The sequence below is a fragment of the Nelumbo lutea genome, chromosome 1 (assembly GCF_056320005.1).
Source record: "Nelumbo lutea isolate HS-2025 chromosome 1, American lotus-T2T, whole genome shotgun sequence".
NCBI classification, from domain to species: domain Eukaryota; kingdom Viridiplantae; phylum Streptophyta; class Magnoliopsida; order Proteales; family Nelumbonaceae; genus Nelumbo; species Nelumbo lutea.
The window spans coordinates 21,471,433-21,497,027 of record NC_142684.1 but is presented as its reverse complement, the minus strand read 5'-3'; the positions used below and the strand labels follow the sequence as shown (position 1 = coordinate 21,497,027).

Sequence of the window (25,595 nt, the reverse complement as noted above, 5' to 3'; positions counted from 1 at the left end):
TGAGATTAAGGTATACACACATTTAGTTCTTTCATCATTTATAATGGTGGAAAGCAAGGTTCAAAATATCGATACGCCTGATACGCCAGTATGGGCATATTGGGCGAATCGATAATCTTTTTGAGTGGTTTTTTTTTTTCACCAACTGGTTCAGGGGAGACGGTTTAGGTCTTCACCACACCCTGAACTGGTCAGACCACCGATACGCCCACTGTAGGGGTGTATCAGTGGGGTGCTGGGACGATACGTATCGGCTGATACAGGCCAATACGTGTCAATACTTTGAACCTTGATGGAAAGTATACCATCTGCCTTAACTAGTAGGAGTAAAGAGGAGTAATATTAGTGGCTCCAATTGAGGAAGAACTTTGCAAATTCTCTCGAACGAAGAGCAGCAATCTCTTTTTACCCATACAAAGAATTGGTTCAGGTAGGAACGGATGTGTTGATTCATGTTAGAGTGGAGGTAAGAATCCAGCTTTAAAAGATGACGAACAAACTGAGAATTGTTGTGAAGAGAACTCAAACGGAATAACTGAAAAAAATAAGAAAAAGGACTGGCATGACATGTAGACATGTCCTTAAAGCCTTAAAGGTTCCATATAAAGAACTAAGAGGGATGAATTGATATCTTGAGCTGGCCTTGGGATATACTCAAGTGGTATGGTTGTGAAATTTAAAAATAAAATCTAACATAGTTGTGGGCCATTACTTTTTGTGATGGTATATTCTCAAGCTGTCGAGTCTAAGAATGCTGGTTCGAGTCTGAGAGTAGCCACTTTGTGCAAAAAAAAATGCCAAAGGTTAGGACTATATCCAGTCCACCCCTCCCAAGACCTCAAATAGCTGGGACCAACATTGGGTAATGGCCGTTTACATGCCAACATAGTTAACTTTGGCTTCATTCAGGTTATTATGCCAGTTCCATTGCCTTGGATGTGCTAAATTTGGACACAAGCAATTGCTACATAAAACTTGAAGAAAGTCCAAAGTTATAAGATTGGTGGTTAGGGAATGAAATTTGCAGAAATTAGCCTAGTTCAGTTGCCACTGAAGGAAAAGCCTTGCATCAGCAGCCAGATCTTGCAAGGTAATCCTCTCTGACCAGTTGATAGAGCCTGTAAGGGGACTTGCTGACCAGTTGGAAAGTTGGGCTGAGTGGATGACTTACCTTCTACAGTAGGGAAAAATCCATCATTTAATGGGCCTGGGTCAAATTAGTTAAACTTAATAGAAATATTCAAGGATGTTATCTCATGAGTAACACCGTCAAATGGCTTTATAGTTTCCAGCAGCATGGACTAGTTGATCTCATCTGAGATGAGTCCGGTAGTTTATGGAAACTTAATGTTCATTCTCTCACAATCAAGGGAATTTGGATTACAGGACCCATGCTGGTAGAAACATAAGATCATCAATTAAATAAGTTGATATGCAACCTACAGGCAACTATCCTCCTCAACAATTAAGCAGTGCTCCCTTAGGCCTCAGGCATTCGGCACAAGCATGAATTGATGTCATATCAGAAGAATGAGCGATGCCATTTAATTACATGGATGATGCTGTATCAAAAGAATGAAGAATTTGTTCCAACATCATTCTAGTGTGAGAACCAAGAGGATTCTCTGGTCGGTCAGAGTATGTGATATTAAGAAGGTAGAGCTTCTTAGAGGCCACAAATGCAGCTGAAAAGATTCTCTTCATCCCTCCTCTAGTGCTATCAACTTTGTATTCAAATTCGTATACTTGCAGGCCTCCATGTCCTGATCTCTCAGCAATACCAATCACCTCAGCATCCTTTGTACTTTCCTACACAACAAGGAGTTGATAAATACAAGAACATTTTAGAACCATTTTCTAATTACCAGGCTGTGAAATTAAGGGCTGATACGATAAACTCAGCAACATGAACAACCAATAATGTGCTTTAATAACGATTCAAGGGTTTAAATTGGTACCAGACAGTTGCTGAAAGCCGCCTTCTTCATGTGCTTATAATAATAATATACAATCTCCATTAGAAGGCAGCATCTTGTACTCTTAACTAAGGACAAAAATTAATAAAACCTACTTGGAAAATTACAGTTTTGATAATTTTATGGAGCATAGAGGAAGAAAGAAAAAAGGTAGATTTTTAACAGTTAATTGGAACAATTCTGGATTGGGTCTCTATATGGGTGTCTACAATTCTTTCAGTGAGTGCAATTCTAATTAAGTTGAAGCCTTTGCTTTCTCAAATGCCTCAATTGATCTATCGATCCTGCCTAAATGGATATCATCATTGAAGCAGAATGGAAGAATTTTGAGGGTAGTCCTTGGTGCAACGATTAGGTTGTGCCATTGGAACCTGGGTGACCAGGGTTCAAATCCTCTCTGTGTATCAGTAGTGGTAAGGCTGCATAAATCTATCCCTCCCTAGACCCTGCATTGGCAGGAGCCTTGTGCACTAGCTTCCCTTTACATATCATTCAAGATATCCAGGATGTGTCTTCCCAATTGAAGATCTACCTCATGCCTATCAACTTAAGCTAATGATTTGGTTGATTCCCTTACCAATAGGGGATATTCTTACCCCCATGAGTGAGGCATTTCCTTGTCCTCTTTATCAATCTTTGTCCCATCTTCCCTGTAAAACAACCAGGATAAACCATGAAAACAAGCAAGCATTCACACAAAAAAGAAACGATTTCATGGGGTTTGTCAATGGTTGCTTACATCCACAGATGAACCCCTGTGAAAATTTAAAATAATCTCAACTAGAACAACAACCCCAGTTTTTCCTCCTAATTTCTGAAAAAAATAGAAAATTTCTCTCATATAAACCCCAAAACCCTCAATGACAATATATATATATATAATCTCAACTAGAACAACAACCCCAGCTTTTCCTCCTAATTTCTGAAAAAATAGAAATTTTCTCTCATAAACCCCAAAACCCCCAATGACAATATATATATATCTATATATATATATATATATCTATATATATATATATATATCTATATATATATATATATATATCTATATATATATATATATATCCTTTGGTTCAGGATGTTGTACAGACAACACCCAAAATACCCTAATTCAAACCTTCAACTTGTCTTCCTTAGGCTACATTTTACCAATTTAATATAAGACACCTACATAAGATTCCCCTTTCTCCTTACCAATACTTTTATCCCTCCTAGAAAAGAAACAAAACAAAAGACAAATTGTACAATAAAGTGGAATATGTCACCTTGCCACTTTAAATACACATAGGAAAAATGCTGAAATAGCAAGAATGAATCTATAATTTTATAAGATTGGTCAAGAACTTCAGATTCCATTCAACATAGAAAGGAAAAATAAACAATCTCAGTATCATGGTGGTCAATGTCTTTCCTAGATCACTATAATAAGACTGAACATTTGGATGTCCAAAACCAATACATTTTTGGAAAACTGACCTACAAAACTAAAGCAATTTTCTATTTTCTGATCACTTAAAGATCCAAAGTGATTAAAACTAGAACCCCTGCCTCTGTAAACCGACCAAAATTTAGACCTTAACAATACCTCATGCATTAAGACAAACTGTCACTAGAACAGTTTACTGAACATTCAATTTTTCTATGGGAAGCTATATTCTTCCTCTTGGATAGTGCACCACATCAAGGGAATATTATTCACCAAGGATCTAGTCAAGATAAAAAGAATTGCCATCATCCTCCATAAGAAGTCTCCAAGAACCATATCAGGGACAACTTTTCAATTTTCTAAGAGAAATGCTGGTCATCAAACAATAGAAGCCACCTATCAAAGAACCACTGGGAGTAGAAATGTTGTTATAGTAGGAATGAATGTGGCTCATGGGTCCAGAAGAAAAGGTAAAAAGATATTGAGACCTTTGGATGAACCATTAATCAGAACACATAAAACATATAAATAAAATGAACGAAAAAAGAAGAAAAGTATTAGTAACAGTAGCAACAAGACCCAATCTCTTAGATGAAAGATATATAATTCATGCACCAATAAGAACGGGCTGTCAACATAAGCACAGAAGTAATAGTTATATAGCATAACCAACTTAAATTCCAAACATCTTTCTTATGAAGCAGAGTAAGTTCATTATACTTGTTAAATGCTTGAACAAATTCATTTGAAAGTGACAAATGGACTTAAAGAATTCATTGGAGGACAGAAGAGACTTATTTAGGCCAGACTAAAATGATAACCATCTCTATTTCATTTTAGTCATTCATTCGGCTTTTAGCTTAGACCAATTCTCTCATATATGTTTTCTTCACCAAGATTGACCAAATAGATATGAATTACAAGTTCACAGTAAGGGGACCAGATTCATGCTTTAAATGAAAATTTACACAGGAACTCAAAATTTAATGAAGATATAAGGTGGCTCATCCCAGACTAACATGTTTTAATGCAGCCGCAACAGCACGCCATATATGGATGGCAAGTGGTCAAACATATTAAGAGCACTTGTAATGGTATCCTCAAAGACCATGACTGCACTAGCAAGTAGCAATAAGCCACTTGAAACAAGTATGACTAACAAAATGGCATATCAGAATTTGTATAGGTATAGCTGACTCCAAATTGTTGGGATAGCAGAAGTTGTATATCAAGGGTATGTGCATTGTCTTCCCTAATCCTTCTATTTGTCCCTCCCAGCATCTATAATTGTAGGTTCTATTAACAATTAGCCAAGTACATTCATTGTCAAATTTGTATTGCCCCAAAGAAACCTAGACTTGTATCATCATCATTATCTGTAAATACTATTATGTAGTAACTAGCACAAGCAATTAAGCATGGAATAAATCAGCATTTTGATTACCATAAAGAAAAAAAAATCCATAAATAACATATAATTAACAGTCACCTTGCGCTTTTCAGCTTGGATGAGCTTGTCTGCCACAAACTGGGGGCTCCCAAATTCTCCAAGAGTATTTAAACGAACTGGGCTAACCACAACTCCAACATTGTTTGCGCTCTTGTTCACCTCTTCAAACAGAACTGTCGCCCCTGCCTTATCAACCTACTAAGATCCAGAAGAACAAAGACAGAATTGGTTAGTAAGGAAAAAAAATCAGGAAGATTAACCAGAAGAGAAATGGATAGAAATCGGGAGACCTTAATCCATGAACTAGGTATTAGAAGAGTGAAGCCCTCTTTGCCATCCGTATACCTCTCCAATTCCTGCTCTTCGGCCATTGCTGCAGATATAAGCGCAGAAGCAGTGGTTACTGGGAAACCCAGAAGTATGGATAAACCAAACTCTCTCTTGCTTACACAAACTAGTAGCTTGTCTTTCTGCTTCTCCTTCCGAGGAAGAGAAGCTTCAGCCATTTCTGTTGGAAGGCAGGCTTGAGTAACAAACGGTCTATGATTCGGCGGGACAAAGCAACCACTCAAAGGTGTAGGGGAGAATGAAAACAACCCCATTATCATCACTACTCCTTTCCCTTTCCTCTCTTCCCTCCATTTTTAACGGTTTTACATCGGATCAGAGATTGGTTCAAATCCAACCATATAATCTAGGATCTCCTGAACCACTGTATCAGACGGTCGATAGCAAAATGTCTCGTTTATCAATGGTCTATGTTGACGGGACCCACAGAACTTACTCTATTGGGAAACTGGTTTACCATTGGTGTGTAGTAAAGACGAGAGCTTTCGGTCAATATAAATAGCGAGAAACATCGCAACGTGTCCATGGAGTTGTCTTCACTTTTCAGAACCCAAAGAAATAAAGGAAGAAAGCAGACAAATTCTCAGCTCAGAGACGATTTAGACCTCAAGAAGAAAGTGGAAGAAAAATGGCTTTGATGATGCGAGTACCTTGGCGACAATTCAAAACTGTAAGTTTGAAAATCTCTCTCTCTCTCTCTCTCTCTCTCTCTCTCAATCTGTCTCGTAGATGAACATAAAGAATTAACACAAAATTGACTTAAAAGCATTCTAGGAACAGTGCTACTAAAGATTCTCACAGTGTAATTAGATGCTGCTGTATTGTTTTTCTTCTGGAATCGGAAATCCCAGCAAAAATATAAAGTTGGGTATGTACATATTATCAGTAGTGGACTGCAAGGAACTGCATAGACTTGGTGGAAATCGGAGTTTTCTTTTTTTTAAATGTGCAATGGAAGACCATTATGAATATTAGAATCTACAGAAGGAGTGATGCAATTCTTCTAGACAGTCGAGCTGTGTTTGGCGGAGGAAGAGTTCCCTCAGATTAGAATAATTTCCTGCAAATAGAAAGTTGAATCCAATTAAACAAAACAAAAATTATTCGTATCTGCAGAATCATGTATATGTGCTGTGCATCTATCTATTGGATGGTAGAATTATTGGCAAGATTGATGGTGATCCAATGTCGTTATTTCTGGTTCCCCAATCTTAGGAAATATGTACAGAAAATAACTTGAAATGTTGGAAATGGGGAACTTCCATTGCGCACTAAGTGCCTTTTTGTTATTTGTGTGAGTCTTGCCAGTACACCAGGTTATCATTGTGAAAATGTTAAGTGTCACTAATTCAAGAAGTCCACACCACTGGTTAAACTTTTATTTTTTGTTGGGCATGGGAGAAAGTACCAACAACCTTTCAAATGAACAAGCATCTAAAGTTACACAAGAATTCTCTCCATCTCTAGTGAACTGTCAAAAGCAGGATATACTCAGGGATTTTGAGCTCTTTCAATAAGCCTGATGCTTCTAATTATATTTTTTCCCCCGTTGAATCACATATTGACCAGAAAAAGAAAAAAAAACAAATAAGTCGTACTTGTATTTTATTTCAAGAGCAAGAGGATATTCTAGCACAGCGAATTTTATTTGGAAGAAATTGTTGATGATAATTATATACTAATATCACATTTGCAAGTAGCGTAAATGCTAGTAAGTAGTTGCAGCAAGATGTAATGGGACTATTGGCAAAATGAAATGTCAAAGGTACTACTAAATATGTCTGTTCTACATTGCTATACTTGAAAATTAATGGAAGTGTTCATAGCTTGTGCTTTAAACATTTGGAGTTTAGCTAAAACAAGTCTAGCCTTTTTGAAGTGACCCTTGATATTAAAATAGTTATTGTTTCTAAGCAGCAACAATGTAACAGAAATTTCTGCAATCTTAAGCGCTAGGTGAACACTTCCGTTATATTTAATGTGATGTTCATTTTTAAATTACAAATGCTCAAAGAAAAAGGCAGTATTGGTTTTGTTTTCACATTTTTTCCCATTTCATATGAATTTAGCAAATTTGGCACTGTACAGTTGTAGCTGTTTTCTCTTGTTTATAATTATAGTAAAAGCCTTTACTATGTTTAACGTGCAGTTAAGAAGTGCCAGGGAAGTTCTGGGGGCAGTGAACACAGGCAAGTCTTTTCATATCGTGATGGGGTTTTCCAGCATTTTGCAATATTTGCATGCATTTTTCTCATAGTATAACAAAATTTAGAATGATGGAAGGAAATGCTTGCATGCATTGTCAATTTACAATCCACTTCACAATTATGACATTTTAAAAATATCAGGGCCATCAAGCTCATTTAATTTCTCAGATACAGTTCAGTCAAGTAGTAAATTAGGACTACCAATCAAGTCAAGAAGTGGCCGATATTTTCAGGGCTTTGTGAATCTTATCCACACATCATGCCAGCTCTCAGTTCCTGGGATAACATCAAGAAGTAAAGATAACACTTCTACTGATTTTTTGAGGGACAAGAAGGTGGTTCCAGAGGCTGATCCTCCAAGTATCAAAGATATCAACATTTTGTATCAGTTCATTGATCAAAGGTTAACTTTCATATATTTCTTATAATCCTTTAATTTCTATGATCAAGTGGCATGGAATGTTTTATAGTTTATCATGCTCTTAAGAATTTGGTTGTGCACTGAACAAGTTCCTGCATATTGGCTATGGTGCAGTAGCAATCTCATGGTTCTGACTGGAGCAGGAATAAGCACAGAGTGTGGAATTCCTGATTATAGAAGGTTTGCTATTTCCACTTTATACCAATCCATGTTGTTTCTCTAGTTTTTTATTACCCTTGTATTGAAGTGATTGCTTTTTGAGTTGAATATGCAACATATGTCTCTGAGTCTACAAGTATGGAAATTAATGCAAATTAGCTTCAATTTGAATCTTTATTGTTAGTGTGTTGACAGACAATGATAGTTCTTGGCAAGAAATTTCTATTCTCTACATACTGATCTCTTCTATGAACTTTGTTCAGCTCTTAAGCTAATTTCATCCAGTTAAAATTTAGCATATTTTTTATGAGTATTAATAGAAAAAGGATTGATGTTTTGGTGGAGTCATTGCCTGATGCAATAGTAAAACCTTGACAAGTGTTGTTTTGGTTGAGTCTGAGAGGAACTGCCTATGCAAAATAAGGCAGAGATTAGGTACATGTCCAGTTCACCCTTCTCAAGACCCTGGATAGCCCGGACTAGTATTGGGTAATGGCCTTTATGGCCTAGTATTTTTGTTTTGGTTGAGTTTAATCATGATTAAAAGAAAATAATATTCAGTAAAAAAGACTAAGACAATCAACCTCAATAAGAACCTGAGAATATTAATTTTAAGAGATTGTTGTCTAAACATCTTAACCGATCTTTTTAAACATCAAATGTGTTCCAGTTCTAAAATGCCTTTCTTTCCACACAGCAGTAACATAACTTTGTTTTATTGCAGTCCAAATGGAGCTTATAGTTCAGGTTTCAAACCAATTACACATCAGGTGATTTGAGGCCATGAGCTTAGAAACTGTTCCTCTTGCACTTTTTTGAAAATGAAATTTCAAATATTTTATATCATGAAAGATTTCTTGCAAGTACAACATCCAAGTAAGCAGCTTCAGAATTACTCATGTTTGAGAGTTGGTTTCTATGGCATATTCTAGTTCTTCTCTTAGTTCATTATCATTATCAAGGTTTTTAAGAACTGAATTTTGGTTATTTCAATCATTCAGAATGAACAAAATAAACTGAGGTTTCATTATTTTGACTATCAAAAACACCATTAAAATGTTTCAGCATACTGGGAAAATACAACTAAAAATGTTTAGGCGAAATCTAGTAAACAACAACATTATGTAACTCTTGGATACCTTGCTCTACAGACATGGTGGGACCCATGAAAAGACATTCTAAAAGGAATTGGCATTGGTCCCCTTTGTCTGTACTCTGTAGGGAAAGGTATCCATGAGTTGCATAAACTTGTTTACTAGGTCAACTGAAAAACTGAAATTTATGTTATTTATAATACAAAATTTTTAAATATTCAGAAATTTATTAAAAAGATTCCAAATTTTCTGACATCTGGCTGAAATAAATTTACTAAATATTAAGTTTAACATTTTATTGTAGTTTACCAACACAAAAATGTTCCAAAATTTTCAATGTTACAAAGAAATTTAAAACAATAATCAACAATTCAAATTTTGAATGGTTAATAAGGACAAAGAAAGGGAGCTGGAAAGGTTAAAGTGTTTCCAACCTTATATGCTTTATCTGTAGTATATGATAATGATGCATAATGACCCTTACCTGGGATCCTGCTCTAGGGGTTTTATTGGAAAAAACTGGAAAATGTCTCCTACTAAGGAGTAGTAATGGAAAGAATTGAGAAATGAAAAACTACCATATTCCAATGCACCTACCTATAAAAAAAAAGCACCTAATTACATAAAAAGAGAAAGAAATATAAGTTAACATTAACAATGATCATTAACCTTGTCAATGAATGCATTAAGCTAAGGGACTTAAGATTTTTAGAGTTATATGAGGGATCAATATGGAAAAGAATATAAGTTTTAGAAAGGATCAATTAACTTCATGCACATCAGCTGAATGTTACATCACTGGAAGCTTTTATAAAAGTTTAATCAGAAGTGAGAATTTTCCAGACCAACAGATAAATCGGTTATTGCAGATTTAAGACCTTTCTATGATTAGATTTCAATGATAGGAAATAAATGCATTCTTTCCAAGTTACACATTTCTCTTGATGCCACAGCCGCAGGACTTTGCAATTAATATACACCTTAATTGAAAAACCAAAGATAAACCAAAGATTTATGATCAAATCATTGATAGAATTCCTCTTTCCTGACTTGATTCATTGGAATTTAGACCAATTGGTTTCTGAGAAGGGCTAGGTGAAAATAAAAAGGACATGGGCTGAAGTAGTAAGAAATGATTTAAGCGCTAATAATTTAACAATGGATACGGCACTAAACAGAGCAGAATGGTGAAACAGGAACCTTGTAACCGACCCCATATAGTTGGGATAAGGCTTAGATGATGATGTTTTCTGAGAAACTATCTCAATAACAAGACTAGAGAAAGAAATTAGCTGTATAAAGATGATCACTGCCTTCAAAATTTTGGTCTCTTCCAAGATGGCTTCTGGCAATTTATTTTGGTAGTAATTTTCTAAATTTTGTCTGCGTTGAGCAAATTGTTTTGGCAATACATTTTCATAATTGTTCTAGTTTTTCTTTCTTCAGATTTTTATTTATAAACTTCTATTCCCATGAGAGTGCTTCCTAACAGGAATTCATCCGGTCGATCCGAACTCGTAGGCGGTATTGGGCCAGAAGCTATGCAGGATGGAAAAGGTTCAATGGTGCACAGCCAGGTGCAGCTCATATGGCATTAGCATCTCTAGAAAAAGTTGGTCGAGTAAATTTTATGATTACACAGAATGTTGACAGGTAAGGTTTATAACATAAAGCCTTTACTTGAGGACAGAAAATCTGTATAGAATCTAATAGGAGTAATTATTTGACGTCTTTGTAAGGCTGCATCATCGTGCTGGTAGCAACCCACTTGAATTACATGGCACTGTTTATTCTGTAGTTTGTTTGGAATGTGGGTTCTCCTTGTGCCGCCACTTATTTCAGGACCAATTGAAGGCCCTTAATCCAAAGGTATTTTCTGTTTCATGTTAAGTATCTATATTATTACCTACACTTGCAGGACAAGGAAGTTTTAAAATTTTGGTCGATTTATTCCTGTTAATTGTGGCACTTTTACAAATGCTTAAGGAATGTATATATGAATACCATCTTAAAATAGTGCACAAGATCAAACCCATGCACCACAAGAAAGGATAGGTTTTATTTTCTTGTATTCATTTAGAAACATAAAAGGGTGTGCCACTGAAATTATTTAGACCTATTCGTTAGGTACTAGTATCACATATTAGTTCTTGGACTAATTTGCATGGGCGATTTGAGTTCTTACAGAAAGAAATGCATTGCAATTTCTTTTCAAGTTTGCTACTAACTCAAAATGGCAAGTAGGAATATGATCCATTAGGAAGGAGCTAATAGACATATATGTAATCTTTTTTCTTGGAAAGACGTGTAATTTCTCATATCTGCGTTTCTTATCAACTTTTCATTATCATTTGCATGTCAAACTTGATTTATCCAATTGCCAGTAGACTTTGATTGATTGGATGTTATGTGTTTACAGAGAGCAATCTGTAAACTAAATAAGTGTTAGTGAAAAATGTATAGTATAATTTCTCACATAACATAATTCACCTAATTAAACTAATAACCGGGTTTTTTGATGTTTGGATAAGTCCCATTCAGGAAATCATGTAGATGTTCCCTTAATTATATCTCTGCTAGGGGTAGAGAAAACATTTTGGTTTTGATTCAGAAGTACAAATGAATAGACTAAACTAAGTAGCATTTTTCTACAGAATTTTCATTTGAAAATTTTGGTATATATTCCATCTTTGTTTGAGAGAAAACTAGTGAATATAAATAAACAAACTTTTTATACATAACAAGTAAATAGGTATCATAAATAGTATATTTCATCAATAAGGCTGCAAATTCCCTTTAAATTGTGGTTATGTGCATTATCATGCTATGAGGAACCATAATCAGCATAGTTTCATGAACAAGGCTGTAGATAGTTGTTTCCCTTGCATAAAGTAATGATTTTCAAGGTCAGAATGAAGTAAGGAACCATAATTATCCAAGTTTCATAGACAAGGCTATAGATGATTATCTCCTTGCATGTATTTCAATATGAAACAAGGAAGAAAAGAAAAAAAAAAGGGAAGAAAGAAAGGAGTGAGAGGAATAGAAAGAATATAGTCTTCAATCTCATGTGGGAGGCATAAGGAGTATCATATTGAAGGGGTGTAAGAAGAAAACAAGATTCCCTACCTTCCTCTTCCTTTTTTTATGCTCTCGACACCAATATTCTTCTCTTTTCTCTTCCCACTTGTTTCTTAGTGCTAGAAATCCTGCACATAAATTAGTATTAGCCAACAAAATGGCATTAGCCTCTTCGCCTATATAGAGGAGGGAGGTGGTTAAGTAACCCCCCACTCCTCTCTTCTTAGGGTGCCAAGTGTCACCCCACTTAAAATGGGTTAAGGAGGGAAAATAAAACTCTTCCTTCCTAAGGTGACAAGTGTCCTCCCACTTAAAGTGGCTAGTGTGGAGACTATGTAACTTGATGTATCTTATTAGTATAGTCCCTGCTGTATATTACCTATACATCTTATTCTTCTTTTCTCTTTCAGCCCTATATGGGCATTCTTGTAATTGTATATATCTTTTAATATATACTCTTTGAGGTGGGGATCAATTCATTCTTGACACCTTTGAGATTATTCTTGTTCTTTTCTCTATTCGACCAATAGTGTTTTGTGTTGACATGGTACCAGAGCAGGTTGCTCTCTAATCTATTTTCCCTCTTTCTTGAACCTCACTAGAAGCAGTAATCCTCTCATATTAGGGCTGTTTTGTTCAACCCTTTTCTGTTCAGGCTTCTTTGCGCAACCAGCAGGAGAGATTTCATTAGATCTCTCTTGGGAGACATTGGTTCGAGGCCAAACTTCAGATCTGATGTCGCTTAGACCTGATCTATTCTCCCTACAAACAGTATCTGATTTGGTGAAGTTTTCGAAGGAGTTCTGATCTTCTTCTTGGGGCAGCAACACTGTATAGTTTCCTTTTTTGGACTACAATAGCTTTGGATTTCAGATCTGGTGTTGCCTAGACCTGATCTATTCTACCTACAAACAACATCTGGTTTGGTGAAGTTTTCGAAGGAGTTCTGATCTTCTTCTTGGGGCAGCAACACTATATAGTTTCCTTTTATGGATTGCAGCATTTTTTGGACTTCAGGCCTTCTACATCAGCCTACAATATGAGTTTTTCTTTCCAGATTGAAGGGTTTTATCAAGTTCTTTTTAACCCTACACTCAGGTTCTGGTTTGGCGATTTTTATGGATTGTTTCGATCAACACAAGATACCTCCTTGTTCTTGAAGAAGACGCCCGATGTTTGGTAAATCACTGTTTTCTCTCAAGCAGCCGACTCGATCAACCTATAACCCTAGATCTGGTGTCATCCTAGGGTTTTCTTGCTGCCCATTTATTTGATTCAGACTTCAGATTCATATTTGAAAGGTTTTGGAGTCAACAGTCTTAAAAACTTGCCTTCTTTGGACTATTTTCTTGAGTTCTTGATTGCTGAATTTGGTTGTCTCTGATACCCTTGTGTTTGGACTGTTGTTTTCTTGTTGAAATGGCCTTCAATAGAGACGATATTATTCCTATAAAACTAGAAGGATCTACCTATGGAATTGACATTGCTGTTGTAGCACATGGGAGTAAGAAATCTACTACTGGTGGTGATTCTCTGGCATCTATGGTTGAGGAAAACATTTGATAACTGGTAACATCTGCTACTTCTGCTCTTTTTGCTATCGGCTTACCTGGTGAGTCAGTTATTGTACTTCTCTTTCTCATATTTGGATCATTGACTTTGGAGCTACCAACCACATGACAGGAGCCTACCCTAACCAAGTAACCTTACTGAAACCCATCACAAACATATTGTTACTGTCAATGGTGAAAAGTTAAACATTATTGGTAGTGGTGATCTGTCTCTTAAGCTTTCACCCACTACTTCTTTCCCTCTTACCAAGACCTTCTTGTTCCTAACCTCACTACGAATTTGATTTCTGTTGGCCAATTAGTTGATGAAGGTAATATTCTCATCTTCTCTCATGATGGATGTTTGATTCAGGACTGAAACATTGGGAAGGTGAAAGGGAAGAGGTGCAGGTTGGGCGTCTGTTTGCATTGGAGTTCGAGAAGTCTCAAACAACAACATCATTAGCTTATTTCAGTTCCTCCACTTCTAGTTCCTTTCTGAGTCATAAAAATAATGTTTGGGACTTATGGCATAAACATTTGGGTCATTTACATGTTGAAAAATTAAAATTTTTGTTTGATTAAGGTCTTATTAAGAATAGAGTTCCTTCCTTGCACACATTTGATACATCTTATGTTTCTTGTTGCTTAAGAGTTGTACCTTACCATTTCCTTACATATTTGAGCATGCTACCTCTCCCTTCAAGCTTACGTAGTGATGTTTGGACTACATCTGTCACTTTTCGGATTGGATACAAATATTTTGTGTTGTCCATTGATGATTGTACCAGGTACACATGGATACACTTTCTTCGCCACAAGTCTGAAGTGTTCCCAACATTTAAACTATTTCATGCTATGGTATGGGTTTGGTTTCAATTACAAGTGTGTATTCTCTATTCGGATTTAGGGGGAGAATACACTGATGGAGATTTTTTGTCTTATTTGAAGAATCATGGAATACAAGTGCAACGAAGTTGTCCAGATACCCTTAGCAGAATGGTGTGGCTGAGCGCAAGAATGGACATATCCTTAGTGTTGTGAGGACATTATTGCAGGAGTCCCATACTCTACCTTCTTTTTGTGTAGAGGCAGCCAGTACAACTATGTTTTTGTTCAACTATATTCCTTCCTCTGTTCTTGGTAATATGCCTCCCTTTCAGAAGTTGTTTGGTCGTTTTCCAGATTTATCTATGCTTCATGTTTTTGGATGTGTGTGCTTTGTTCATCTTCCCTCTCGTGAACGCTCTAAATTGTCTGCACAGTTTGTCATGTGTGCCTTTGTGGTTATAGTCCTAACCACAAAGGATTTCTTTGTTACGATCCCTCTATTTATCGCATTCGTATATCATGTAATGTTCTTTTCCTTGAGCACATTTCTTTTTTTGCTAAAATTGCTAGATTGTCTGCACCATCTATTTCTATTTTTCCAAACTTTGATTCATAGGATGCTCCACCTCCTTCTATTAAGGACCTTCTCATTTTCTCTCGCAAGCGGTTATGTGATCCAGCCCCTGTGCTTGCGACTCTCCTTCCTCTTGATTCAGATTATCATCTTACCACTGCTCCTATAAGTGATACCTCCACAGATGTTCTTCGCTCCTACTAGGAAGCTAATAGTAGCCCCCATTGGAAATAAGCCATGGACACAAAGATTCATGCTTTACATGAGAATGACACTTGGGACCTTATGCCTTCTCCAGATGCCTTCAAACAAGGCATGTTTGAAGAGAATAAGACTGCACTTGCTAATACTTCGTGTTTGCTTTCTACTACTTCTGGCTTTGAATCTTTTAATTGTAAAAATGATTGGCATTTGTGGCATAAATGCCTTGGCCATCCGTTTTCTAAGAAACTTGACCAGTTATTTTCTTCTGATAGTTTAGTTGTTCCTACTGTTTCCTTTAAGAATGTGAATAAAGATTGCATTACTTGTGGTTTATGTAAGAGTTATATTTTACCTTTTCCTTCTCACTCTAAGCATGCTACAATTCTTTTTTATTTATTACATAGTGATGTCTGGTCATATCCAATTGTCTCACGGTTGGGATATAAGTAATTTGTAACCTTTATTGATGACTGCATCCGTTTCACTTGGGTTTATTTTCTTCGAAAGAAATCTAAAGTGTACATTGTATTTAAACATTTTCATACCTATATTACTACCCAATTTGATGCTCGGATATGTGTGCTACAATTGGATTCAGAGGGAGAGTATGTTGATGGGGACTTCCAAATTTATTTAAAACAACATGGAATTCAAACCCAAAAATCCTGTCCAGGCACCCCACAATAAAACGGGGTAGTAGAAAGGAAGAATGGGCATATCTTGAGTATAGTCAGAACACTTTTACAAGATTCTCATGTACCCTCTTGGTTTTGGGTGGAAGCGGCCAACATTGCTGTGTATCTCATAAATCTGTACCCTCAGAGTTTTTGGTTGTGCTTGTTTTATGAACCTTCCACCTCATGAACGCTCAAAGTTAACTACACAAGGAGCTTTGTGTGCCTTTATGGGGTATAACTCTAAACATAAAGGGTTCCTTTGCTATGATCCTTCGGTCCGTCGTATTAGAATCTACTTGTCCATCGTAGTGTAGTTTTTCTTGAGAGTCTGTCCTTTATTGAACATATTGTAAAATTCCCAGTTCCTTTCATTTCCTTGTTACACAGTTTTGAATCCACAGGTACCTCAGATATACCATTGCCACCTCCGCAACAACTTCAGACCTACTTCAGGAAGCAACGACCTTCTTCAGTCTCAATGCCCCCCTATTCCACCACTAGTTGCTGACCCAGTCACTCCAACTGCCTTAGTAAGTGTACCTGATCTTCCCCTTGAACCCACTGCACCCACTTTATGTCGTTCCTCTATAATTTCTCGCCCACCTGATTGTTATGGTTTTTCACCAGACCATAGCTTCTTTTCTGTTGTTTTATCTACCACAAACATTCCCAGATCTTACCAGCAGGTTGTAGCGGAACCACACTAGAAAGATGCCATGAATTCTGAGATTCGAGCCCTTCTTGAGAATGACACTTGGGACTTGGTCAAAGCTTCACCTGAGACATCTCTCATAAGAAGTCAATGGGTTTACTTTGTGAAACAGAAATCTGATGGAAGCCTAGACAGATACAAGGCTAGGTTGGTTGCACAAGGCTATAAACAGGAATATGGGATAGACTATGAGGAGACCTTTGCACTTGTAGCTAAGATAACCACTATACGACTTCTGATGGTTGTATCTGCAGACAAACAGTGGACAATCCATCAGATGGACGTCAAGAATGCTTTTCTCCATGGGGAGTTGAAGGAGATAGTCTATATGAAGCCCCCTCCTGGATATTGTACAGACCTGCAACTTGTTTGTCGTTTGAAGAACTCACTTTATGGCCTGAAGCAAGCTCCTAGAGCCTGGTTTGAGAAGTTCAGATTTGTCATCACTGATGCTGGCTTTATCTAGAGTTCTTCTGATTATTCTTTATTCACCTAAAGGTGGAAGCAGGGGGTGACGATATTACTTCTTTATGTCGATGATATACTCATTACAGGGGATGATACAAAAGGAATTGCTAAGCTACAATAGTTACTTAGTGAGTCCTTTAAGATGAAAGACTTGGGGCCTCTGACATATTGCTAAGCTACAATAGTTACTTAGTGAGTCCTTTAAGGCATTACAGGGGATATTACTTCTTTATGTCAATGAAGGACTCTTGGGGCTACTTTGTTAACCAACAAAAGTATATGGCTAATCTCATTAAACTAGAAAATCTTAGTGATTCCAAGATTGTGGACACCCTAGTAGAACTGAATTTGAAACTTAGCGAAGATGATGATTCTCTTCTTGAAGACCTTACACTTTATCGTCAACCAGTGGGCAATTTACTCTATCTCACCATGACTCGGCCATATATATCTTATGCAGTTCAGCTGGTGAGTTAGTTCATGTCAACCTCACTTATCTGCAGTTCACCGGATCATTAGATATGTGTGAGGCACCCTGTCACATGGGACATTTTGTTCCTCCCCATCCCCTATTAACCTTATGGCTTATGCGGATGCTGATTGGGCTGGATGCCCTGACACCCGACAGTCCACTACTGGCTGGTGTGTATTCTTAGTCAACTCTCTTATCTCGTGGAAGTGCAAGAAACAACCTACTGTATCCAAATCTTCCATTGAAGTTGAATACAGGGCTATGTCTTCCGTATGTAGTGAGATCATATGGCTCCAAACTCTTCTACTTGAAATACTTGATGAACCATCAACGTCTATTCCTCTCTATGCAGACAATGTCAGTGCAATTAAAATTGCTTCCAACTCTGTCTTCCATGAGCAAACCAAACACATAGAAGTTGATTGCCACTTCATCCGTGATTTCCTTCTTGAGGGATTTTATATCTCTTCCTCATGTCTCCTCCAGGCTCCAACTATCAGACCTGTTGAATAAAACAATGAGTTGGGCTCGACATCTATTTCTCATGGACAAATTGATGCTTATTCCTAGGCATCAGTTTGAGGGGGAGTGCGGAGATAGTGAGAAGATCTAGCCATAAGGCTACTTTAGTACTTTTACTCTTCATTGTTGTACATCTATTTTATGAACTCTCTTTCTTTTGTACACTAAGGGCAGATTTGTCCTTTTATTTTTTAATCTAAATATATCTTTTATGGTGTCAACTAACAAAAGGTGTCACACCCACCAATCTTTTGTTTCTCTCTTCCTCTTTCTCTGAACTTTTGACTTGACACTGACATTATATAAATTTCTTATAACTGAAAACAAATTACAAAAATATCCCTATTTATGAAATTATTGTTGGCTAAACTATCCCATTTAAGTAATAAAGAAAAGACACATGCATGTGAGTACCCATATCTAAATAGGAATAATTAGCATAAAATCAACACAAATACTAATAACCAACCTCTCAATAAATAGCAGGTTTTCAATAATTCTATCACAAATAATTGTTGTCCTGCATAGACTAAAAAATACTCAATATCATAACATCTGAATCTTTACCATGGAAATTCAACCATATCCTTAAGATTTTCATGACTGTCACTAACGTTCTAGACATTTGATCATTGGGTCATTGTGTAAATATTAATCAATTTTTGAAATCATACTAAAATCAAGGTATTTGGAGATGTATGGTGATGAAAAGCCGCTATCCCATTTAAAGCTTTCATCTCCCCATTTTTGTCTTCATGTATCTAACCTACCATCTTATTTTTGCTCCTGCATTAGAATCTCCTGATGAATAAACTTTAGACAAGGGTAGTAGAGAATAGATCATTAATGAGATGGTGTGAAATCATACTTGTTGGTTCGGTTGTTTTTAGTGTTTATGTTAGTCATATTTGTGTCTTAAGTTCTTAGTTATTGGGCCTAAACTTGTTTAATGTTTTATTTGTTTTATTTGTCTAGGTGTCCCATCACTAATCAGGGGCATTCTAGTCCATTCGTGTAATATTATTTTATAATCATCTATATGTAGGGCCGGCTGAAGAGAGTATGCCGCCTTTCTCAAAACTTCTTCGGCTGCTGTATTCCAGCAAACAATACTAGCCTCACCTCGTGGTAGCAACATTGCATATCTCCTATCCAGTGTTGTCAGACTTGGGACTTGGATTGGATGGTTGAACTAGTGACCTGGTGACCTTTCCGGGTCTTAGTTAAATGATGGTGATCACAGCTTGAATGGGCTAAATGATGGTGATCACAACTTAGACTTGTTCATGGGCTGGGTAGCCCGACGGGCTGGCCTGGCCCGGCCCGTTATTAAGTCGGGCTTGGTTATAATTTTAGGCCCGTGGGCTCGGGCCTAAAGTACTGGGCTCGACTTTTTTTCGGGCCGGGCTCGGGCTTTCTCAAAAAAACTCGGCCCGAGCCCGAGGCCGACTTGATACTATATATTAAATAATAAAATATATTATTTTATTTAATAAAAATAATATATATAATATTTTTTCTTTGTTCTTCTTCTCTTTTTTTCCAAGTAATAGTGAGATGTTTATTATTTTTGAGTTTTGAAAGTTTTTAATATAAATAAAACACTTTTTATTGAATAGAAAAAGAAAAGGTTTTGTGTTTTCAAATTTCTGATCGGGCTCGGGCTCGGGCTTAGGCCTGGGCTTCGGGCTTTATATGAGGGCCAGGCTCGGGCTCAAGGCTTAGGTGGTGGGCCGGGCTTGGGCTCGGGCTTGAGTGTATTCTGTTGATACATATACAAAGCCTGGCCTGAACCTGGCCCATGAACAGGTCTACAAGTGACCATTCCATTTTCTTGTCTGCTGCAAGCCTGACAGCATTGGTCCTGTGCTAAAGTATTTCATTGAACTCTTGCAATGACAACCTTGCTGCATATGGAAACTTTGATTCTATTCATCTCATCATGCATGTGTATGTGTTAGCATTTGTAGAACTGTCAAAATGCAGTTTTGCATGCTCTTGTTACCTTTTATTGTTAGATAATCTTCAATGTTTTTCCACGTTTTTTTTGACCCTTGAACAATGAAAATGAAACCAGTAAGGTAAACAACCTCATAAACTTCCTAAAGAAATGAGTATTTGGGATTCATTATGGTACATGAGAGGATTATGTGACTTGTTCCAGTGGGCTTTGGCAATTGAAAGTTTGGACTGTGGGAACCCAGGGTCAGACAAGAGCTTTGGCATGAAGCAAAGGCCAGATGGTGATATTGAGATTGATGAGAAATTTTGGGAGGAGGATTTTTGTATTCCCACCTGCAAAAAATGCAATGGAGTACTGAAACCTGATGTAAGTTTTTCTCCTTCCTTTGTGATAATGCTTGCAGTTGGTGGTAATGTTAAATTGTTGATCTTTATACTTCCAGTAAGGTGTTTCCTTTTATACTGACAAGATTGATATATGTTGGATATTGACATTTATTATCGGTTCTTAATTTATCATTATATCTCAGTAAACTCTAACCAGGTTAGGTTGTCGATGAAGTTAGAACTTCATATTGGGAGGTTATACTGTTACATGGAAATTCAATAGTGGGATTGATGGCATGTAAATATAGAAAAGATAAAGAAAGAATAATTACATAAAAACAAGCACCATTAAGACAAAGAAGCTGGCTTCTGCTTTGATATGCAACGGATTTCTTATATGATATGCATAATTACTTCTGTATTGGCAGTGTTCGTTTTTGACATGGTCTTCAATTTGTCTTCTTAAAATATTATCCGATATATATTGTGTAGCAACAAGAAGCAGATGGACATCTTTCATGTGTTCCATAAAAGGTCGAAAAATATGCCTAGATTAAACTGAATAGTTGTCAATCTTTTTCTGATTTGAAATAGATGTCAGATCCCAAAGACATCTAACCCAAGTGGCAAAGCTCTTCCATTACAATTATGGGTATGTCATGTTTAATTAAATCTGGTATTCATGATATGATAATTTCAATTTCAGAAGCCTCTGAAGGGCAAGTCTTCCCAACTGATAAATGTTCAGTCATGTGGCATACCAGCAATGCAACAAACCTGCCTTTGAGCTTGACATGAGTACAATAAAGAAGCAATCTACACGTGTTGTTGTCTTCTTTTATTTATGCATTTTCTGTATGAGACATAGCATTTAGTAATTACATTACAAGAGGTGAACACCCTTTGTAATTGATCTGCATGGTGTTTGTATATTATGGGCATTATAACATGTGTACCATCTCACTGTTCCTTCCTTTCAAGCTCAGGGAATTCACGAGTGTACTGATAATGCTTAAATAAATTACATATAAAGAAAAAATGTTAAGATGATTTTAGCTTATTATCTAACTGAATCTTGAAGGTGGTATTTTTTGGGGATAATGTCCCCAAGGATAGAGCTGATAATGCAATGGAAGCTGCAAAAGAATGTGATGCTCTACTCGTGTTAGGATCATCACTGATGACCATGTCTGCTTTTCGACTTGTAAGGTATGAATATGCTGAACATTTTGTCCTTTCGTATTAACAGAAAAATAATAAGATCTGTAAATGTCCCATGCTACTAAGAAAACAGAATTGAAAAAATAAGCGAATATAATTCTAAATTGTTTGTCTTTTTCCAAGACACCTCTTGAATATGAATAATATTTCTGTGTACCTACGGTTTCCTTCTTGGTATTGTCAACTAGAAGATTTTGGACACAGTATGATCTCATAGAAATTCTTCATATTGATGTGAAGGAGTCAGTGTTGTCAATGTGGTGAAGCAATTACTAGTCATTTAGGCCATTCTAGTCAATGCTATGACTAGTCAGTGCCTAGGTGCTAACTAGTCAATAAGAAAAAGAAATATTCTTTACTTTAAGATATTTTTTTGATCAATTTCTAAATTTAAAATATTGATGCGATCTCATAAATAAGTTAAAACATAAATTACAATTATGCAAGAAAAGAATGATATCAAATATTTAGTTTAGTTTTCTTTTGCAAACAAAGAAAAAGTTTCCTAAGAGTGATGCATCTTTGATTATTCAGTGTTCTCTTTGTGGCAACTCCTAACCAACACACTACGCTATTTTTTTATTGGAATTGATCAAAAGTTTTTAGCAATGTTTTAAAACATGGAGGCGTGACGCGAGGCGTCCCACTACCTAGAGGTGTGAGGCATAGTTCAGAGCGTGAGAGGCGTAAGCCTCCCGAACACAAGGAGCAAGCCTCCTTAAGAGGGGGGGGGGGGGGTGAGGAGGAAGAAGAGGCAGAAGAATTTCATTTTTCTTCCCCCTTATCTTTTCTTTGCTTCCCTTTTCTTTTCTCTTTTTCTCTTTCTTGTTCTCTTTCTTTCTTTTTCTTTCCCTTCCCTTCCCTCTCTTTTCCTTTCCTTTCCTTTCTTCCTTTCTTTTTTCTTTTTTTCTGCCCTTTTACATGAGGCGCATGAGGCGTACGCCTTTAGCACACCTCATGAAAAAAGTGTATGAGGCGTACACCTCAGGAGTGCCAGCACCTTTGGCATACGCCTCAGGGCATTTTGGGGGCACCTCGCCTGGAGGCATATGCCTCCCATGCCTTTTAAAACACTGGTTTTTAGCTATCTTGGAAATAGGTGAGAGGTGCAATATTGAGGTATTTATGTCAAGAAGTAATATATTTGGACTTGTATATATTGGGCTTATTTAATCCAACATATAGGATGTTTGGGTTTGAGAGAATGTAAGATAGGTTGGTGGGTTTCATGTTTGTATCATATTCTGGTTTCTTTGAAGTGGATTAATCTCCTCTGCTGTGGATGTATGCCATCAGACTAAACCACATAAATCAAGTACATGTTCATACAACAACTACTTCCTTCTTTCTTTCCTTCATTTTTTATGGTTTAGTTTCTTCTTTGCTATAAATTATCAAGTACATGTTCATACAACAACTACTTGGGGTTGTGGCCCCCAAAATACATTTCAGATCTGCTCACTCCACTTTTTGCCATACTATGAGCCCAAGAGTTGGCGGGTCTCTGGATTCTGGACTCTGATTCCATCTGAAGGAGATGTTCACTTTGGATGCCAGGGCTCAAGTTTCAATAACAAGTTGACAGAAGCTCCATGAATCCTTTATTACCATCTCCAAACCATCCTACACAATCTAAGAGTCCACCTCTCATCATGCTGAACCAATCATATTCAGTAGGGGAAGCCTCGAAAGAGCCCCTTATTTCTTCTCTGATCCCCTAAGCCAATTGGTCCTGAATATGCTAGTTATGTCTTCTTAGTTTCATTTGCAGTCAAATATTATAGAAAGAGTGAAGGTGTAATTGACACTGCAAAAATCACTTGCCTATCTGGATGTAACCCAAGGATTAAAGTTCTGCAAGGTATTGGGGCATATCAGCCAATACATAGCGTATTGGTGATCCCCTGATACACCCTTACAGTAGGTAATTCTGGGTATGGCCTGGTTCATGGGTAGATGGGCCTTAAACTGACCCCCCTAAACCGGTTTGAAAAAAAAAAACTAAAAAAACATAAAAGCACCCAATGATACAGGCCAATACATCCTGTGTTGATATTTAGATCCTTGATGTTACCACTCCATGTGTCCAAGCAATATGAGTTTGTGATTGTCCTTAGTTCAGTAAAAGATTTGTTCTATGAAATTTCATTAGATTGAGGGCTTTCAACAAATAGGTTTGCATGATTTCTTGTTGAACTTTAAATCATAAGGTTGTATTAATATCTAGTCTTCCATTTCTCGTCATCCTTGTATGAAAAACTTTTTCAATCTGATTCATTCTTCAAAATAAATTCTACAGAGCTGCTTATGAGGCAGGTGCCAACATTGCAATTGTAAATATAGGTGTAACAAGAGCTGATGGTTTTGTGCCTTTGAAAATAAATGCTCGCTGTGGAGAGGTATGGTCCTATAAATCCGATTTTAATATCCAATCCTGTGAATGATTGTGTATGCTTAAAGAATGATCATTATGTGCCTTTAATTGTTCTTCCAGATACTGCCGAGACTGCTTGATGTTGGATGCCTCTCTGTACCTACTCTTCAATGAAAGGCATTGTAAAGAACAATTAATGAAAGAATATTTTTCTCTTTAAAATTAGCCGTAGATTCTGGAGATTCATTGACCAACTGCTGTCCTGAAGGCATCACTTTGTAACAGTTGTATTCAGTACTGTGGAAACTCTTAATGTCTGAAAATTAGACGCTGCCGAGAAACCACAGCACTATGCAGCCAGATACCCAATACTTGTTCATGTGATTGTCAAATAGAGTTCTGGAGAAAAACTATAAATTAATTCAAACATGTAACAGAAATATTTACATGGATAATAATCAAGCAGACTCCAGTTCCTTGAAAGAAATGACCTCCTGTCAGGAAAGCAAGATTTTGTTGAGTTTCTAGGTCCTGTTAAAAAATTGTTGTCCCCAAACTCATGTTATACATTAATTGGTCTTTCCATGTTGTACTTAGGGGATTCATAAGTAGTTCATGTTTGGGGCTTTTGTATTTGAATGCATACCTAACTTATTGTACAATCGGTTCATCTATTAAATTGCCTTCCTTCTAGCATATACAGTTTCTGCCAATTCCAAGGAGGGAGCACTTAGAGATCAATGGGTGAGGAGAAATTATGGTTGAATGCTTGGTAAAGACAGTTTTGCATTTTCAGAAACCAGGGCAAACTCCATAGCATTATCTTGTTATAATTCATTTATACAGTAGTGGCTTCACTTCAGATTATGGAACTTTTGGGACAGCGTACTGCAGCACGTTTAAGGCCATAACTCCGCAGGATGAACCTTGGCTGGCCTGATTCCTTCACTTGCCTGTATTAAAAAAATTAGAAGTTAAAAACCAGTGAATCATTGATAAATATCGGGCGAATCAGTACACGTTTTGGAGCCGTTTTTTTATTTATTTTTTTGCAACTAGTTCAGGGGGGCTGGTTTAGGTCTCCTCTACCCCCTGAACCGGTCAGACCTCCGATACACCCACTGTAGGGGTGTATCAGAGGGGTCCCGGAATGACAGGCCGATACATATCAATGCTTTGAACCTTGAACGTGATTAATTGTTTTATTTATTTATTTATTTATTTATTTATTTATGCTATGGTTTCCACATCGTAGTTGAACTCTACGAACCAATTAAGCCCCCGTTTGGAAGTGTTTATTTTTAAGTGCTTTTTAGGAAAAAAAAACACTTATTTGAAGCTGGGACAACACCACTAAGCACTTACATCCATTTGGTAAATGAGCCAAATAAGCATTTCTTCAGGGGATTAAGCTCAGTCTGAATAATCTCAAAATTTTGGCTTTTTTCAAGTGCTTTTGTGAAAATCACTTATTACATTTCATATTCTCAAAATACCTATACTACCCCTATTTAAAATAAGTGCTTTTCACCAAAAACA

At 36.8% G+C, this 25,595-nt stretch overlaps 2 protein-coding genes across 2 annotated transcripts; one reads left to right on the top strand and one right to left on the bottom strand.

Annotated features, from left to right (window-relative positions):
* Positions 1 to 1,395: 1,395 nt before the first annotated feature.
* On the bottom strand, positions 1,396 to 5,460 carry LOC148873894 (Photosystem II reaction center PsbP family protein). The gene is made up of 3 exons (XM_088966359.1): positions 5,143 to 5,460; positions 4,892 to 5,047; positions 1,396 to 1,809 (listed from the first exon to the last, which is right to left on the bottom strand). Exons 1-3 carry the CDS (start codon positions 5,458 to 5,460, stop codon positions 1,549 to 1,551), a joined length of 735 nt encoding a protein of 244 aa, XP_088822485.1. The 3' UTR covers positions 1,396 to 1,548.
* A 272-nt stretch (positions 5,461 to 5,732) lies between these two features.
* Positions 5,733 to 24,672, top strand: SRT2 (sirtuin 2). The gene is made up of 11 exons (XM_088966358.1): positions 5,733 to 5,870; positions 7,350 to 7,389; positions 7,549 to 7,810; positions 7,943 to 8,008; positions 8,712 to 8,757; positions 10,574 to 10,734; positions 10,821 to 10,950; positions 20,337 to 20,501; positions 21,543 to 21,670; positions 23,982 to 24,081; positions 24,177 to 24,672. Exons 1-11 carry the CDS (start codon positions 5,829 to 5,831, stop codon positions 24,228 to 24,230), a joined length of 1,194 nt encoding a protein of 397 aa, XP_088822484.1. The 5' UTR covers positions 5,733 to 5,828; the 3' UTR covers positions 24,231 to 24,672.
* The last annotated feature ends 923 nt before the right edge of the window (positions 24,673 to 25,595 follow it).